General features: G+C 43.0%; 1 protein-coding gene across 1 annotated transcript; it reads left to right on the top strand.

The window, feature by feature from the left end:
• Positions 1 to 223: 223 nt before the first annotated feature.
• LOC142579583 (lipid droplet-associated hydrolase-like) lies at positions 224 to 14549 on the top strand. Its single transcript, XM_075689948.1, has 5 exons — positions 224 to 493; positions 989 to 1129; positions 5736 to 5890; positions 8541 to 8822; positions 12406 to 14549. Exons 1-5 carry the CDS (start codon positions 361 to 363, stop codon positions 12631 to 12633), a joined length of 939 nt encoding a protein of 312 aa, XP_075546063.1. The 5' UTR covers positions 224 to 360; the 3' UTR covers positions 12634 to 14549.
• The last annotated feature ends 588 nt before the right edge of the window (positions 14550 to 15137 follow it).

Genomic DNA, 15137 nt, shown 5'->3' with positions numbered 1-15137 from the left:
TGAGATACCAACACTAAAATTTGCGTTCCAGTGTTTTTCTACAGTAGGGGGTGTCCAAATGCGCGCCATAGTAATAGCGCCCTCTGAGCAGTTCTTGAAGGCCATACTTTCGCTGGTAGCATGCGGCGGAAGCGATTGCGGGAGGTAGACAATACCTTTTTCGCTTACTATGCACTGCCAATCTCGGAGACCAGAAACCACAGTTCGTTTCGCAAGTGCGAAACAAAGACGAGCGAAGTCAGTTGCCGACTTCTCTTTCATCGCCGTGGAACAGTTATCAGTTATGTTTCATACAAACATCGGCGACTGATTGTCGACGCCGGAACTCGCGCCTTCTGAGCTTCACAGCAATCGCGTACAATGGCACAGAGACAAGTTCCCAAGGTGCGCTATGAATACATGACGGTGAACAGCGTTCCGACAAAAGTTGTGCTGGTGGGAAAGACTGACCTTGGCCCCAACTGCCAGGAGCCGCTTTTGATATGCATTCCAGGTTCGTAGTCGCGATAGTGGTTCGTTTCATATTAAAATTTCTGCGATGTTGTGTAGATTCCTGCCGGTATGATGCGGTAGACCTAGGCAGCGTGACACCTTTATGTTTATTATATTTGGCATATAATTATGCATACTTGAAATCTTCGCCTCAGCCGTTATCAGTGGCGTGATCACTTGGAAAACGAAATGACAGAGTTCAAGGTTACTCCTGAAATATTGATCTTTAAGTACAAATAATGTGCCTGACTTTCTTCTTTTTTTTTTTTGCCTTTAATATGCGAATTATTTCAACCGAATTGCATTACAATGCCATATCAAACGATAGAAAACAATAATATTTATATATGCCAATATTAGGCGTCACAACATTTTTTTTTTTAATTGTGCACCAAAGTATATTCGGTTTATTCAGATTTAGAAGGGAAATTATCATGGTCGGCTACCTTAATATAGATGCTTTTCTGTATAGCACCGATTTGATTACTGTTCGCAGGGAACCCAGGAATTATTGAGTACTATGAAGACTTTCTCACTGAAGTATACGACCATTTTGACGGCAGACTTCATGTCTGCGGCCTTTCTCATGCGGGACATGATGAAGTTGTGACAAAGCACCTAGCACCGTCGCCGAAAGGTAATCGTGTATTGAATAAAAGAGTGGTGATAAAGGCGGCGGAGGTGAAATGTACTGAGTGGATATAATTTCATACTAATTCCTCTCATATTGCTTAGCTGTTACAGTGAGTGCAACCTCTGATGCACATGTTTGTTTCACAAAAACGAGAGAAACAGAGCTGTGTAACGCAAATGCATTACACTGCCTGCCAAACTACTACTTTTTAATCTCAGCTCGAAAGTAATCTGCCCAAGGTCCACATGTAATGCATGCTGCTATCTTTCTGTTTCATCGGTTTTGTTTTGCTTTTTGTTTCCCAATTACTCATTACAAGGGACTTGCCTTCTGTTCAACTTTCTTTGTTAACCTCCTTCGCTCACATGCATGATCTGTGCACATATATTCACTGCATAGAGTGCGGTGACTATATGTGTACTTTTCTGTTTAATGATAAAAGACATGTTTTTTGCCGCAATTGAGCACTCACAAAAGGAAGACACATAAAGACAACACGGGTGGCACTTCCAACTGATTTATTTTGGGCTGTGACCCAAGAATATATATATACATACATGCATACATACACGCATATATACATACACGCAGCGTCCAGCCTAGGACAGATTGGACGCTGCATAAATGAACGAGCCAGGGAACACAAACTAAATCTAATGAAAGATGGCATGGCACATTTGCCTGCGTACTGCAAGGCCTGCATGTGCAAACCACAGTTTTCTGAGATTAGGATTCTTGGCAGAAGTAGATTTCAAACAGCACGTGAGCTGATCGAAGCCTACTATATAAAAAAGACAGGTACAAATTGCATTAGTGATACATCCATCATGCTCTATAAATTGGAAACTAGATTGTTTGACCACAGGGTAACGTAGATCTGTGAACAGCTAGCGCATGCGTGTATGTATATATATATTCTTGGGTCACAGCCCAAAATAAATCAGTTGGAAGTGCCGCCCGTGTTGTCTTTATGTGTCTTCCTTTTGTGTGTGTACAATTGCGGCAAAAAACATGTCGTTTAGCAAGCAGCAACTAGGCCAACAAGCAGTCCTGTTTAATGATATTGCCAAGGTATGATTCAGGACTTGAGTTTCTATTGAATTTGCTCAACCATGTAAATGTGCACTTTTATTTTCAGCAATATCAACACGGTGCCACTCAGGACTTTGGAATTTCTTCCAATTTTGCTCAGCCCACCTTTGTTCTTATGCAGATTTAATTCTATCATGGGGGGGGGGGGGTCCTGTCTCCTGCAACTACTTTGCCTAGATTAACTGTAATACTTCACAGAATCAAACGGCTGCCTTATTATTATTATTATTATTATTATTATTATTATTATTATTATTATTATTATTATTTTAACTCAAAGGAAGCTGAGGAGGATGTTGCGACATGTCACGTTATATGTTGCATTGTGATTATTTGAAAATGGCTGTTGATGGGTTTAGCTAATGTTCCTGTATATTATTACGGTTGCCATCTAGCACGTCGAGCAGAAAGAACTTTCACCCACCATGCCTCGTCAAAATGAACCGTTACTTCCTAATTTGCCATGGTCATCTCGAGTGTCTGCCGGTCTGGTGGAAGCCCCGCAGTGTGTACAGGCCTCTTTTGTGTGTGCGTGTGCGTGTGTGTGTGTGTGCGTGTGTGTGTGTGTGTGTGTGTGCGTGCGTGCATGCGTGTTACTTTAGAGGGACCCTTTCCTCGAACTGTCAAGCTCTACAGGAGAACTTCCACAAACCAGCAACGCGCAAAAGAAAAGGGCAAGCGTCTGCAATTCCCGGACCTGAGGCTTGGTATAACCGGAGGCAGAACGCCCTCCTCCTTGCAGCAAATCAAACTCTATGCCGATCACATGACTTCAACGGAAGCAAGATCCCTCCCACGATTGTAGAGAGCCTATTTAAGGGGCTCCGAAATGTACTATGTTAGAACACTTCATTCTCTTCTCTTCATCTTTCACCAACCTTTGAATAAACCGTGCAAGTTTCACACTAGAAATAGTCTCGTCCTTGCCCGGTCGCCATGGTCTGCTAGATGCCTGCAGCCCGCCGACAACGCCACGCTACCCAATAGTAACGTCGGTCTAGCTTCAATAGGCAGGCGTTGCTACAACTCGGCAGCAGTATGATACGCTACCCTGGAGTACGCAACAATATGCTTTTGTGCACAAGGACTTTAGATTTAGCAACCGATAAAGACTTTTGCTACTGTGGCATGAGCTAGATGGTAATACAGTCCTACTGCCACTTGAAGATTGTGCTTGTCACTGTGGCACTTGTGCATAGATGATTCCAGTGGTACATGCACATGATACCACATAAGGTTGCATTGTTTATCAGTATATTTGGAATTAAATTGAATGAAGCTTTTATGTCTCCCAAATGAAACTTATCTATTCCAAAAACTGGAAAGAATCATAGCCATAATTTCCCTGCCTGTCTACTTTAGTGTGTGTTCTATTCTTGGACTAACTCAAAACCAGGCAAACAAAGCATGTCTCTTCAACTTCACTCCTATAATCTCCAGTATTTTTTACTATAGTATTCACTAACACGTTGTGGCTAATGCAGCCTAGCTTCAGTAGCTCTTGTACCAATACAGGGGACATAACCGCCTACTATATCTGTTTTATTTGAAAGCCAGTCACTGCCAGCCAGTCTTCGCCGAGACCTTGGGCAGGAGCGAGGAATATGTTGCATTGAAAAACCATGCATATGCAGTAAAATCTTGTTAAATGTAACCTGAATGGACCGGAGAAATAAGTTCCAATCAACAGGATTTCCTTTTATTGAGAGAGATGCACAGAGGTATAGCGCTATATACCATGAACCCTCTTAATGCTGTTAGACATGCTAAAAATAAAGTGAATGTGTTTGTTCAAGTGTGGCAGGCAACTTCTGGATTGACTTGGCTTTACTAGTTTTGATTTAGAAGAGGCACCAGCAACGTATCAAAGCAAAAACATTGCCTTACTGCTCGACTCAATTGATGGCTAAGTTAGCACAGGGTCGTGCTGCTGTACGGTGTCCGAAATTTGAGCTGTTCTTATGTCGGTCGTCTGTGGGCTGAGTGGCGGCGGCGTCATGCTGTCTGGACTGCACATGCTATGCATTAAAGGAGCTCTGAAGCACTTTTCCAACTAATCCAAGAATGGCCTAACCATTAAAGGACGTCATCTCGTGGCGAAGAAGTTTTCAAATCCTCCAGCTATAAGAGGAGTTATCACACCGATACACGACTTTTTTTCCCCACTTTCCGGCTCTGTTAGCATGCTGGAAGCTACACAGCGGAGCAGCCAAGAGGGCAGAGCCCTGGCAAAAAAGTGAGCATTGCGGCGGCAAAAGGGTTCATCACGGCACCCCATGGTGGCCACAATACACTGTCACACAGCACGCTGATGCCATCTTGGAGGCCATACACAACTGATGCAGCCATGTGCAGTGCGAAGATGAAATGATTTTTCTGTCTTTTCGAATTTGCGGCCATACCTATCTTTCCTTTATTTAACTCAAAATTAGCAAATATGTATTACTGAGAATGCTCTTGCGATCACAAAATCAGCCAATAGCATTGGTGAGCCAGCTGCTTTCAATGACACTGCATGCAAAAGTGAGAGCAAACAATTTTTCACTGTTTTTGATGCAAGATTGTAAATTCCCTGCTGCATGCAATACAGTAATATTTGGCCCACATGTTCACAGCAGCATTCGACAGATTGGCAACATTTTCTATGTTCAAAAAAGTGTTTCAGGGCCCTTCTAAATATCTATTAAATCTTTGCTTGCTTGACCTGAAGGATTTCTGCATAGAAGACAGGTCTTGCAAAATAAAAATAAGATATTAGCTATTTCTTTTAAAAAAAATACTTTAGAGCTTGCCTCTGTTGTTTCATTTACTTTGAGTCTTAAAAATTCTTGTTCCAATTAACAAGTTTTCTGCATTATCCAAATACAAAACAATCCAATATAGAGGCTGTTTACCTTAACTGACAATTCCGTCTACGCAATTTCCATTTACCAAGATTCAACTGTGCAAAGAAAATGTGCATTGTACTGCAGACCTGCATATAAAGAAATGATCACGTGGCACTACAGGATGTTGTAAAAAGCTATAGTGGCGGCCTTCAATAACAAACTGCGACAAGTACAGTTAATTGCACACATATAATTGACAACTCGGCAGTTGCTAAAGATGCCTGGGATTGGAGGGCAGTCATTAAAATTAAAAATTTAATTCTTCAGTTTTACATGCTAAAAGCATGGTCTGATCGTGAGGAATGTCATAGTCGGAAGCTATAGATTAATTTTGACCACCTGGGGTGTTTTAACGTGCACCCGATACATGGTATGCTGGTGTTTTTGCATTTCACCCCCATTGAAATGTGACTGCTGCAGCCGGGATTTGATCCCACAAGCTCGTGCCTGCTAACGCAATGCCATAGCCACTAAGCCACTGTGGCGGGTATTGTTGTGCATGCATGTCTCTATCAAGACACCAAATAAGGTATTAGTGCACCAAAATATGAATCCAGGTGCCGTATTGCCTGATATTCATGACATATTTTGACCCAAATTGAGCTGCTTTTCTTTACATTTTTATGCAGAGCACTGGCACCTCTATGGGCTTTATGGGCAGGTGAGACACAAAGTGGAATTTGTCAGGAGTCGGGTGACTGGCAATCGTGCCGTCTTTCTTGCTGGCCACTCAATCGGGGCCTACATGATACTTCAGGTGCTCGAGGAGCTCAAGGAACTCAATGTGAGTCACACCACTTCTGTAGCTCTGTTTAGATTAGAGATCTGAAATTTCTAGAAAAATTTGAAGTGACCTAGGTTTCACACTTTCAGTCCACTATCAATATTTGTAGCAGGATGATTCTGTGCGCTATACAGGTAAAAAGAAATATAAACAGATTGTCAGCATACTTTATTTATTCAACCAGAAATACAAGATTATGTATTTATGTCGCAGTCAACATGACAACAAAACTTAAATACAAAGGCAGCATGCACTTTCGCAGCTTTCGTGTGCAAGCTGTACCGACACTGCGTGACAGCGATGTCATCGGTCTCCTTTGAACGAGTGCCAGGTTTGGTGTCATCTGTTGATGCTCTTATGCACATAATTTTGTTTAAATTTTACGTTGTTATTTTTCCAGGCTGGAAATATTGGCCAAATTTTCAGGTGCTCAAAAGAAAAATGAATGACAAAGCAACTTTTTTCCACAATACATATATTTTTTTACCCTCTGTATCTGTTGTCTAGAAGCTGTCGCTACTTTCAGTGTCATGGTAAATGTTAATGTTGCTAGCTGCTAAAACAGGCATACTTGAACATGTAGCCTGTAGGGCCCTTGTATCCTCTCGAGTTGTGAGTGCTCCAACTGCCTGCCACTCTTGCTAATAGAAGTGCTGACATTACATTTTCGACTTGTCTCCTTTTTTCCTTTTTTTTTTTTACTGTGTTAAATGAAAGTCAAAGGTCTCTAAACCCTAGAAAAATTGTAGGACTACTTGATTTCTAAACCAAACTAGGTTACCACAGAAGCTTGAGGTGCTGAGTGCCATAGGAACACTAAAGGTATTCACAAACAGGTTTTCAAGTATACGGCATTGAAATGTATATTATCCACAGAAGAAGAGTAGATTATGAGAGCTTGGACCACAAGGCAAAACAAAATTTAGCGGAAGAGAAATGTGACACAGTGCCACCACCAACCACAGCATCTAAACCTTCAGATGCTACAAAGCTCTTATGTGACAGCACATGTGTCTCCAAGATCTAATTGGCATGTAGCAATGAATGTGCCCATCGGAATACAAAAAACAGGCAAAAGAACCAAGGGGAGCTATTTTCTTTAACACGGCAGAAGGAGTAAAATAAATGAATTCGGTTTACTAATGGAACTATGCACTTGGAGGTGTGTATTTCTTGCAGTGAGGATATTTAAGTATCATCTGTTGATTCCTTGTGCAGTTTCAGAAAGAGCAGAGGTGACGACCAGTACCTCTGCAGGGGTAGTATAGATGGCTGTACATACAGGCGTGGCCACTGTTAGCAGGAACACGGGAGCCCATGGCAGCGCACCACGCTGCCACCTGCACTGCGTGAAGTCTTAGCAGACGACTCGCTGGGCTTTTTGACAATCGCTTTGATTGCGCCTGCGTTGCAAGAATTCGTGAGGCGCTGGTGGTTGGGCACTCCATGGAGCGATGCCATGTGCTCCGTGTTCCCGCTAGCAGTGGCTGCACCTGTACACGCCAACTCGATGTATGTGTGCTGTCCTGCATTGAGCCATGTCAGTCAATGACATAGTTTCCACGAAACAGAAGTCTGCAGGAGACCTCGAGAAAAACCGAGTCTGTGTAAAAATGCTAACAAGCTTCAGAGCACCTTAATTTATTCCTGTTAATACTATGAATCAGTTTCAGTATCCAAAGGTGGATGCATTATGATGTCATGATACACTGGCTCACTGTGTTCCTGCAATTGTTGTGGCTACCACGCATAAGTGCAGCGACAAGAAACTGCACGCAGAGCTCCTTGTTTATTATTTTATGAGCAATGTCATCGCACATAGCCTTATTGCTACATGACATCACAGTAATGTTGATGGGGCCAGGTCCAGCATTTCGAGGCAAAATTTCGTGTCAAAGTAAGGTATCTTATGTATGTTATTTTATGCTATGTTATGTTATGTTATATAACTTTCATACCTGCTAATTGTTATCTTCTTACATGAAGAAAGCATGTGAAGTATTTAAAAAAGCATGTGTCTCTACTCCTTCAAAAGGGACATTAAAGAAAAATGTTAAGTCAAGCTAAATTGAATCATTATGCTTATGTAATAACAAATTTGCCATTTGTAGCTAGAACAGAGCTTTTGTGGGGGGAGGGGGAGGGGGAATGACAACTATGGAAAATCATATTGGCACTACTTGTTGTATACTATGCTACCTGTCATGCAATGTCAGCACTGGCTGATTCACAGAGAGCAGCCTAGAGAGAGGTCATGTGGAGATTATGTCAACTTGTCCATTTTGGCCTGAGCATTTCCAACTGAGGAGCCATAGCGGGACATACAGCATATATTAGCTCATAGAAAACAACGATTGCTGTCGACCAATAATCTATCGATCTAGCTCGACTTAATATCTTCGTATTTCGCTGGGGTGCTCTTTGAGGACAAGGATGGAGTAAGGCACAGAGATAAATGTATGACCTTCAAAGTCTTACAAGAGTGGATTCATTAGGTGTTGACCACTCATAGTTAGAGATCTTGCAACATCACCAATGTATGTTAGAGCCAGAGCGTGAACTGCGTACTCCCTCCCCCCTCCCACATTTCCCTTATAATTAGCAAAGAAGTTTTCACTGCGCTGGCTGTCTTGTCTTCTTTGTCACCCAGGTGAAACGGTCATTCCTGCTGTTCCCTGTGATTGAGCGGCTCTCTGAGACTCCCAATGCTTTTAATCTAACGTGGGATGCCCGGCTGCTGAAGCTCCTCAGCTGGCTCATCGTGCTACTCCTCACGGTGCTTCCAGAGACAGTCAAGTCACTGTTGGTTTCTTGGTATTGCCGAAGTTTGCCACCACCTATACGACAACGCTCAATCAAAGCCACGAATGTGCTGTTCAAGCCAACTGTTTTTCAAATTGTAATGGACATGGCTCATGAAGAACTTCAAGTGGTGAGCATTGGTGTGCTGGTCCAGTGAACACTATACAGGCCTGTTCTCACTATTTTGGGTGACTGTAGGGCTTTCCTTTAAAAGGCCCTCTTAATTTTTTACATAGTTTTTGTATAAGAACTTAGGTAAATAGCTGTTACACATAAAAGAACATAAAGATCTTTCAGGTGATGTTGCTCCTATAGTCTTATATGGATGACAGCAGCAAGTACAAAATGCACCATCCTGCAGCTATGGATAGGGCTTGGCACAGCTATGTTGGGTTTGTTGCTTGCCTCACCGAAAATAGTACAGTAGAGCCTTGTTTATATGTTTCCTGTTTTGTTTTCTCAGCTCTGAAGCACCAGTATCGTTTATTTCCGTGGGGTCATGTGCATTAGCTTCCAGTTTCTACATTTCTCTTCCTGATTGTTACGTCCCAAAACTGCACCATCACAGCACTGATATGTCAACGCCCACTGGCGGTGCCTACTTTAGCCCTTTATTGACGAGGCAAGATACCAGAAAAAAAAAAATTTTCTTGCCAAGTTTCAGTATTGAGTACGAAGTTTAATTGTCTTTGGCCAACACTGATTGACAGGCAGCAAGTGTCATTTGTTGGTTTAGAGCAGGAAACTGAACGAGGTACAAGTTTGGCATGAGACTAACTGTCTTGTGGAAGCAAGGTCAGAGGAGACAGGCCAATTCAAGATATTCAGCTGCAGTGGTGTTGCACACGTGATACAAAGCAAATTAAATGTACACCTATGGTTCACATGTGATGAGGGCTCTCCATACAAATTAAAAACGGAGCCTTGGATCTCTTGGGGTGAAGCCCACTTCCACTTTCCTGCCTGAGGTTTTCCTACTATTGCTGAAAACATTCCAGCCAAATATTTTTTCTTTTTGTTGATTATGCTTATTATTCATGAATTTCGCATATATAGGTTGAAAAGACGAATTTTTTTTTCAGTTATTCATATGTCTCATCCTTAAAATGTTAACTGCTTTATGTCACTAGTGAAAACTGTCACTTCATAGATCCTGTCACGTGGTGCAGAAGAATGTTCAGATCATTGCTGGTCGACAGTCTCGACACTTGAATATAGCCAACCCTTATATATAGCTTTCATTGATTGCAAGAAAGCGTTTGATTCAGTTGAAACCTCAGCAGTCATGGAGGCATTACAGAATCAGGGTGTAGACGAGCCGTATGTAAATATACTGAAAGATATCTATAGCGGCTCCACAACCACCGTAGTCCTCCATAAAGAAAGCAACAAAATCCCAATAAAGAAAGGTGTCAGGCAGGGAGATACAATCTCTCCAGTGCTATTCACAGCTTGTTTAGAGGAGGTATTCAGAGACCTGGATTGGGAAGAATTGGGGATAAAAGTTAATGGAGAATACCTTAGTAAGTTGCGGTTTGCTGATGATATTGCCTTGCTTAGTAACTCAGGGGACCAATTGCAATGCATGCTCACTGACCTGGAGAGGCAAAGCAGAAGGATAGGTCTAAAAATTAATCTGCAGAAAACTAATGTTTAACAGTCTCAGAAGAGAACACCAGCTTACGATAGGTAGTAAGGCACTGGAAGTGGTAAAGGAATGCATCTATTTAGACAGGTAGTGACCGCAGATCCGGATCATGAGACTGAAATAATCAGAAGAATAAGAATGGGCTGGGGTGCGTTTGGTAGTCATTCTCAGATCATGAACAGCAGGTTGCCATTATCCCTCAAGAGAAAAGTGTATAACCCCCCAGCTGTGTCTTACCAGTACTCACGTACGGGGCAGAAACTTGGAGGCTTACGAAAAGGGTTCTACTTAAATTGAGGATGACGCAACGAGCTATCGAAAGAAGAATGATAGGTGTAACGTTAAGAGATAAAAAAAAGATCAGATTGGGTGAGGGAACAAACGCGAGTTGATGACATCTTAGTTGAAATCAAGAAAAAGAAATGGGCATGGGCAGGACATGTAATGAGGAGGGAAGATAACTGATGGTCACTAAGGGTTACAGAATGGACTCCAAGGGAAAGGAAGCGTCGCAGGGGAAGGCAGAAAGTTAGGTGGGCGGATGAGATTAAGAAGTTCGCTGGAACAACATGGCCACAATTAGTACATGACAGGGGTAGTTGGAGAAGTATGGGAGAGGCCTTTGCCCTGCAGTGGGCGTAACCAGGCTCATGATGATGATGATGATGAATCTCGACAAGGTTCATAAAGTTGAAAGCAAAAAGGAGGTGGACGAAGGCACAGACCCATGTTTGTGGACGCTGTCTCATGACCTTCAATACTTTGTGTGGACACTTCAATATACAAGGCTGCATAGAAACTGAAAAAAGGGCTGTAAATGATTGAAAAGACGCTGTTACTATCGAAGATTTGAACCAAGTGCCTTAAGTGTGATTGCTCCAAAAGTGTTTAGCATTCAATTCTAACCACCAGCCAACAGCAAGCTTTACCAAGTGGGTTTTCAATATTTTGTTGGCTACCTGTACAAGTGTACAACTCAAAGTACCTTTTCTTTTTCATGTTATCAGTAGTGCCGTAAAAATTATCAAAGGCTTAATTTTACCCACATCACGTTTTCTTTTTATTTTTCCCCGTGGTTCCCTAAAGAATATTAACGGGGTATTCTGTAATTCACACCACCGAAAGCCAGAGATACAGCTTCTTATAATATTGATACAAGCTGCCGTCCTTAAATTATGCACACCGGTTGCTATGCTCTCTCTGAACTGTTCACAGTGCACGCGTGAGGCGGCACAACGGTGATGTGGGAAATATGTGCTCACATGGCATATGCCATTGCAGCAATCTATTGTATCATGCAATCAGTGCAGAACACAAGGAAAAGAAGTCTCACGGCACTTGAAGAAAAGCAGTGTACTTTGGAGCTGTAAGCAAGACTCTCACTTAGCTGTTTGTTCGTCGGGCATAAGTTCGCCCAACATACCTTCAACTGATTATGTAGATAACATTACAACAGATAATCATTAGGTATCTGTTGGCTTCATGTGGTTGTGTTAACAAAAATCGGGCCCGTCGGTTCCCCTTCTTCATTGCATAATGAGGGTCACCACCCCGGCACGTTTGATGGCTTCAAGTAGCCTATGAAAGCGTATTAGTGGCCTGCTCCTAAAGAAGGTTCACATACTATGTGGCACCATCGGTCAAAAGGATGTTTTACATCTGCTTGGGTGTCCAGGAGTGGCACAGGTCAACACTCTCAGTGTTACCTCTTGTACACATTACATACATAAATACTAAAGAAAGTGGGCGTGGGAACAGCCACCACCGCAGCACAGTTGGTAGTACAACACCACGCGTAATGTTGAAGTTGTCGGTTCGGCAAGTTCCTTTTTTCGTCCACTTTCATTTCGTTTTAGTTTATCATTTCTACACTTCAATTAAATCTACTGCAAATAATTTCCCCTATGCTTTCCTTGGCTTCACATGGTTGTAGCTAACAAAAACCATGCCCCTTGTTCTTCTTGCTGTTCATTTTAAAGGCTACTATTACATTTGAATATGGAGGTACAGCCATTACACAAGTCTAAAATCTGGGTGCTATGCTATACTATTATCTTGTATGCAGCTGGGAGAGAGAGACGATGAGTTCATTGGGGCCCACATGGAGCGGCTGACCTTCTACTATGGCTGCAATGATGGCTGGTGCCCTGTGCTCTTCTATCGGGAGATAAAGGAGACCTTCCCAAATGGCGACATCACCCTCTGCACTCTCAACCTCAAGCATGCATTCGTGCTTGACCGTACAGCCGAGATCGCTGCCTTTGTCTCTAACAGAATTAGGAACAGCTTGTGATGTGATTTCTCAAGTGCTTTAATGTACATGCTTCTCCTGGTGACTGTGCCACTGCAGTGATATTTTGTTGTTGTCACTATAATTATACAATGGCATTCTTTTGAAGGCCTATCATTGTTATTGTGTTCTTGTGGTAGTGTTTTGTTCTTTTCTTAGTAGAAAGGCATGGTGCTCGAATGATATCTTATTCTGTAGATTTATTTGTGCTCATGCAATATTATTTCGTATTCTTCTTGACGAGCAGTACAAACGTTTCATTTCTTGCCATATTTGCACTAAATCTGCTTGCCTCATACGGGTGGTAGAATAATTTCTAAATTACATTGACATGTGTTGTTCCAGTTTTTGGTGCTTGGAACACTTGTACATGAGGCAGGTGGCGGGGCTCTGTCTCCACTTCTTTTAATCCTTCCGCTGGACCAAACATTTCTTCACTGTTTTGTACTACATTCAATCCTCACGTATTCAAATGAATGCAGTGCTCACAAAAGCAGTGTGACCATTTTTACAAACTTGTAGTAACAAATTTTAAAGGTACACAAGAGATTGTGTGTATATAATGTGTGTGACTGAAAAAAAAATGATGATGCCTATATTTACACGAATGTATCACTTGATCGTTAGGATAATCTGAGAGCTGAATTCCTGGGTTTTCAAGGTACCGTTGTCAAGATGACCTGATATGTATTGTGTGCAGAAGCCACACCCAAAGGCAACAAAGAAACACAAATGACACATGTTAATACCTGCAAAACAGGTACCTATAAGTATTTATTTATTCTAGGCACTATCGTTGCATGGACCTTGACTATTGCTTATGAGTGCTGTGACCCAACTAAGAAATTGAGTTCCCTTGTCATTGTCACCCCACTGCCATTATCATACTATCATTTTAAGTGCGTGCAAGTCGGATGTATGAGAAAGCCTAATTACAGGATGTTGGCTTTTCCTCATAACTTCAGTACATGACGGTGATCGTGCAGGACTGATTTTTAGAAATAGGGAAAGTTTGCATAGTATTCATAGCGTAGTTCAAAACATAATGTAAGGCACGCTTTTAGGCTTTCAGTTAGGTGACAAACAATCGTGTCATATTGATACGAGATAGGCTTGCATCTAGGGCCGCCGGCCACTTGAACGAGAATGAAGAAGTGGATGGTGCGATGCGCGCTCTCTGAGTGTCAACCATTATTAAAAGAATGCCATTTTGCCAAGGCTTTGCTTGATAACATTGTGACAATATTTGTGAAAACACAATGCCGCTCAAATATTCGTTCCATACCTTTGTGTGGTTGTTGGTGGCCTGTAAGAAATCCACTTCCTTTACATAGTCGAGCATAAACATATTGCTACGGCATGAGCCGGGCGAGAAGAAGAGGAAGAAGAAGTGAGCTGGTGCAGCCTCAGGACGCCATCTTGACTTTACCATCCATTTCGTCCCTTGAATAAAGCCGGTTTAACATTAACCGTAACAGTTTTGTGGTGGAGGTGCGGGGTACTTCGACCAAGACGACGGAGCTGCTGCAGCAAGTGCCACGCCGGAGCCGACGCCTCGCTCGACTGCCTCCAACACCGCTTGAGATCCCGATGTCCCACAGCAGCGACGAACAGCCTTCTCTGGCAGCTCCAGTGCGAACAACCGGTGCTTGGATGCATCAGATGGAGCCCCGCCCTTTCTCTGGAAAATTCGGCGAAGACGTGGAGGAATGGCTCACCCACTACAAGCGTGTGAGCAAGTACAACGGCTGGAACTCCACGACTCAGCTCGACAATGTGGTTCTGTTCCTCACAGACACGGCGCTAGTGTGGTTCGAGAACCATGAAGATACGTTCACAACGTGGGACAGCTTCGTTACTCACCTCACAGAGTGCTTTGGCGATTCCACCACGAAACGGAAGCGGGCGGAGCAGACATTGCTTCAGCGCGCTCAAGTCCCAGGTGAGACCTGTACTACGTACATAGAGGCGATCCTGAAGCTTTGCAAGACTGTCAATCCTCGAATGTCCGAAGAGGACAAGGTTGGACACCTTCTCAAAGGCATAGCCGAGGATGTTTACAATTATTTAATCGGAAAGGAGAGTCTCGCCTCGGTCGCCGACCTCATCAAGCATTGCCGCACATTTGAGGCCTTGAAGCTGCGCCGTATCACGCCAAAGTTTGGCAGGCTAGCAAATGTCACAACGGTGGCAAGCGTTGACGAAAACGACAACTACAGCTTTCAATTTGACCTTGCGGCAACTATAAGGCAAATTGTCCGCGAAGAACTTGAACGACACACCAAAGGGGCGGATGTCGAACAGCTTGGTTGCGCTTCCAACCAACCTCAAGAACATGCATCTGCTGTGTCAGCATTGTCTGTCATGCCAGGCGTTGCAGACTGTCGAGGTGATCAGCTGCGACAGCACCGACGTACCTTTCCCGACGACATGACGCACGATCAACGAACTCGTCGAGCTACCACCACGAATCGGAATTCGGAAGATCGCGTTTATTATTCGCAGCG

Source organism: Dermacentor variabilis, chromosome 4, assembly GCF_050947875.1.
Source record: "Dermacentor variabilis isolate Ectoservices chromosome 4, ASM5094787v1, whole genome shotgun sequence".
Taxonomy (NCBI): Eukaryota; Metazoa; Arthropoda; class Arachnida; order Ixodida; family Ixodidae; genus Dermacentor; species Dermacentor variabilis.
The sequence above is the reverse complement of the archived record's forward strand: the minus strand, read 5'-3'. Positions and strand labels throughout refer to the sequence as shown.

Excerpts from the sequence above, each read along its gene's own strand:
- LOC142579583 (XM_075689948.1), top strand. The coding sequence starts at position 361 with ATGGCACAGAGACAAGTTCCCAAGGTGCGCTATGAATACATGACGGTG. Across the intron at positions 494-988 it reads GCTTTTGATATGCATTCCAG|GGAACCCAGGAATTATTGAG; the intron begins GTTCGTAGTCGC and ends TACTGTTCGCAG. Across the intron at positions 8,823-12,405 it reads CTCATGAAGAACTTCAAGTG|CTGGGAGAGAGAGACGATGA; the intron begins GTGAGCATTGGT and ends TCTTGTATGCAG.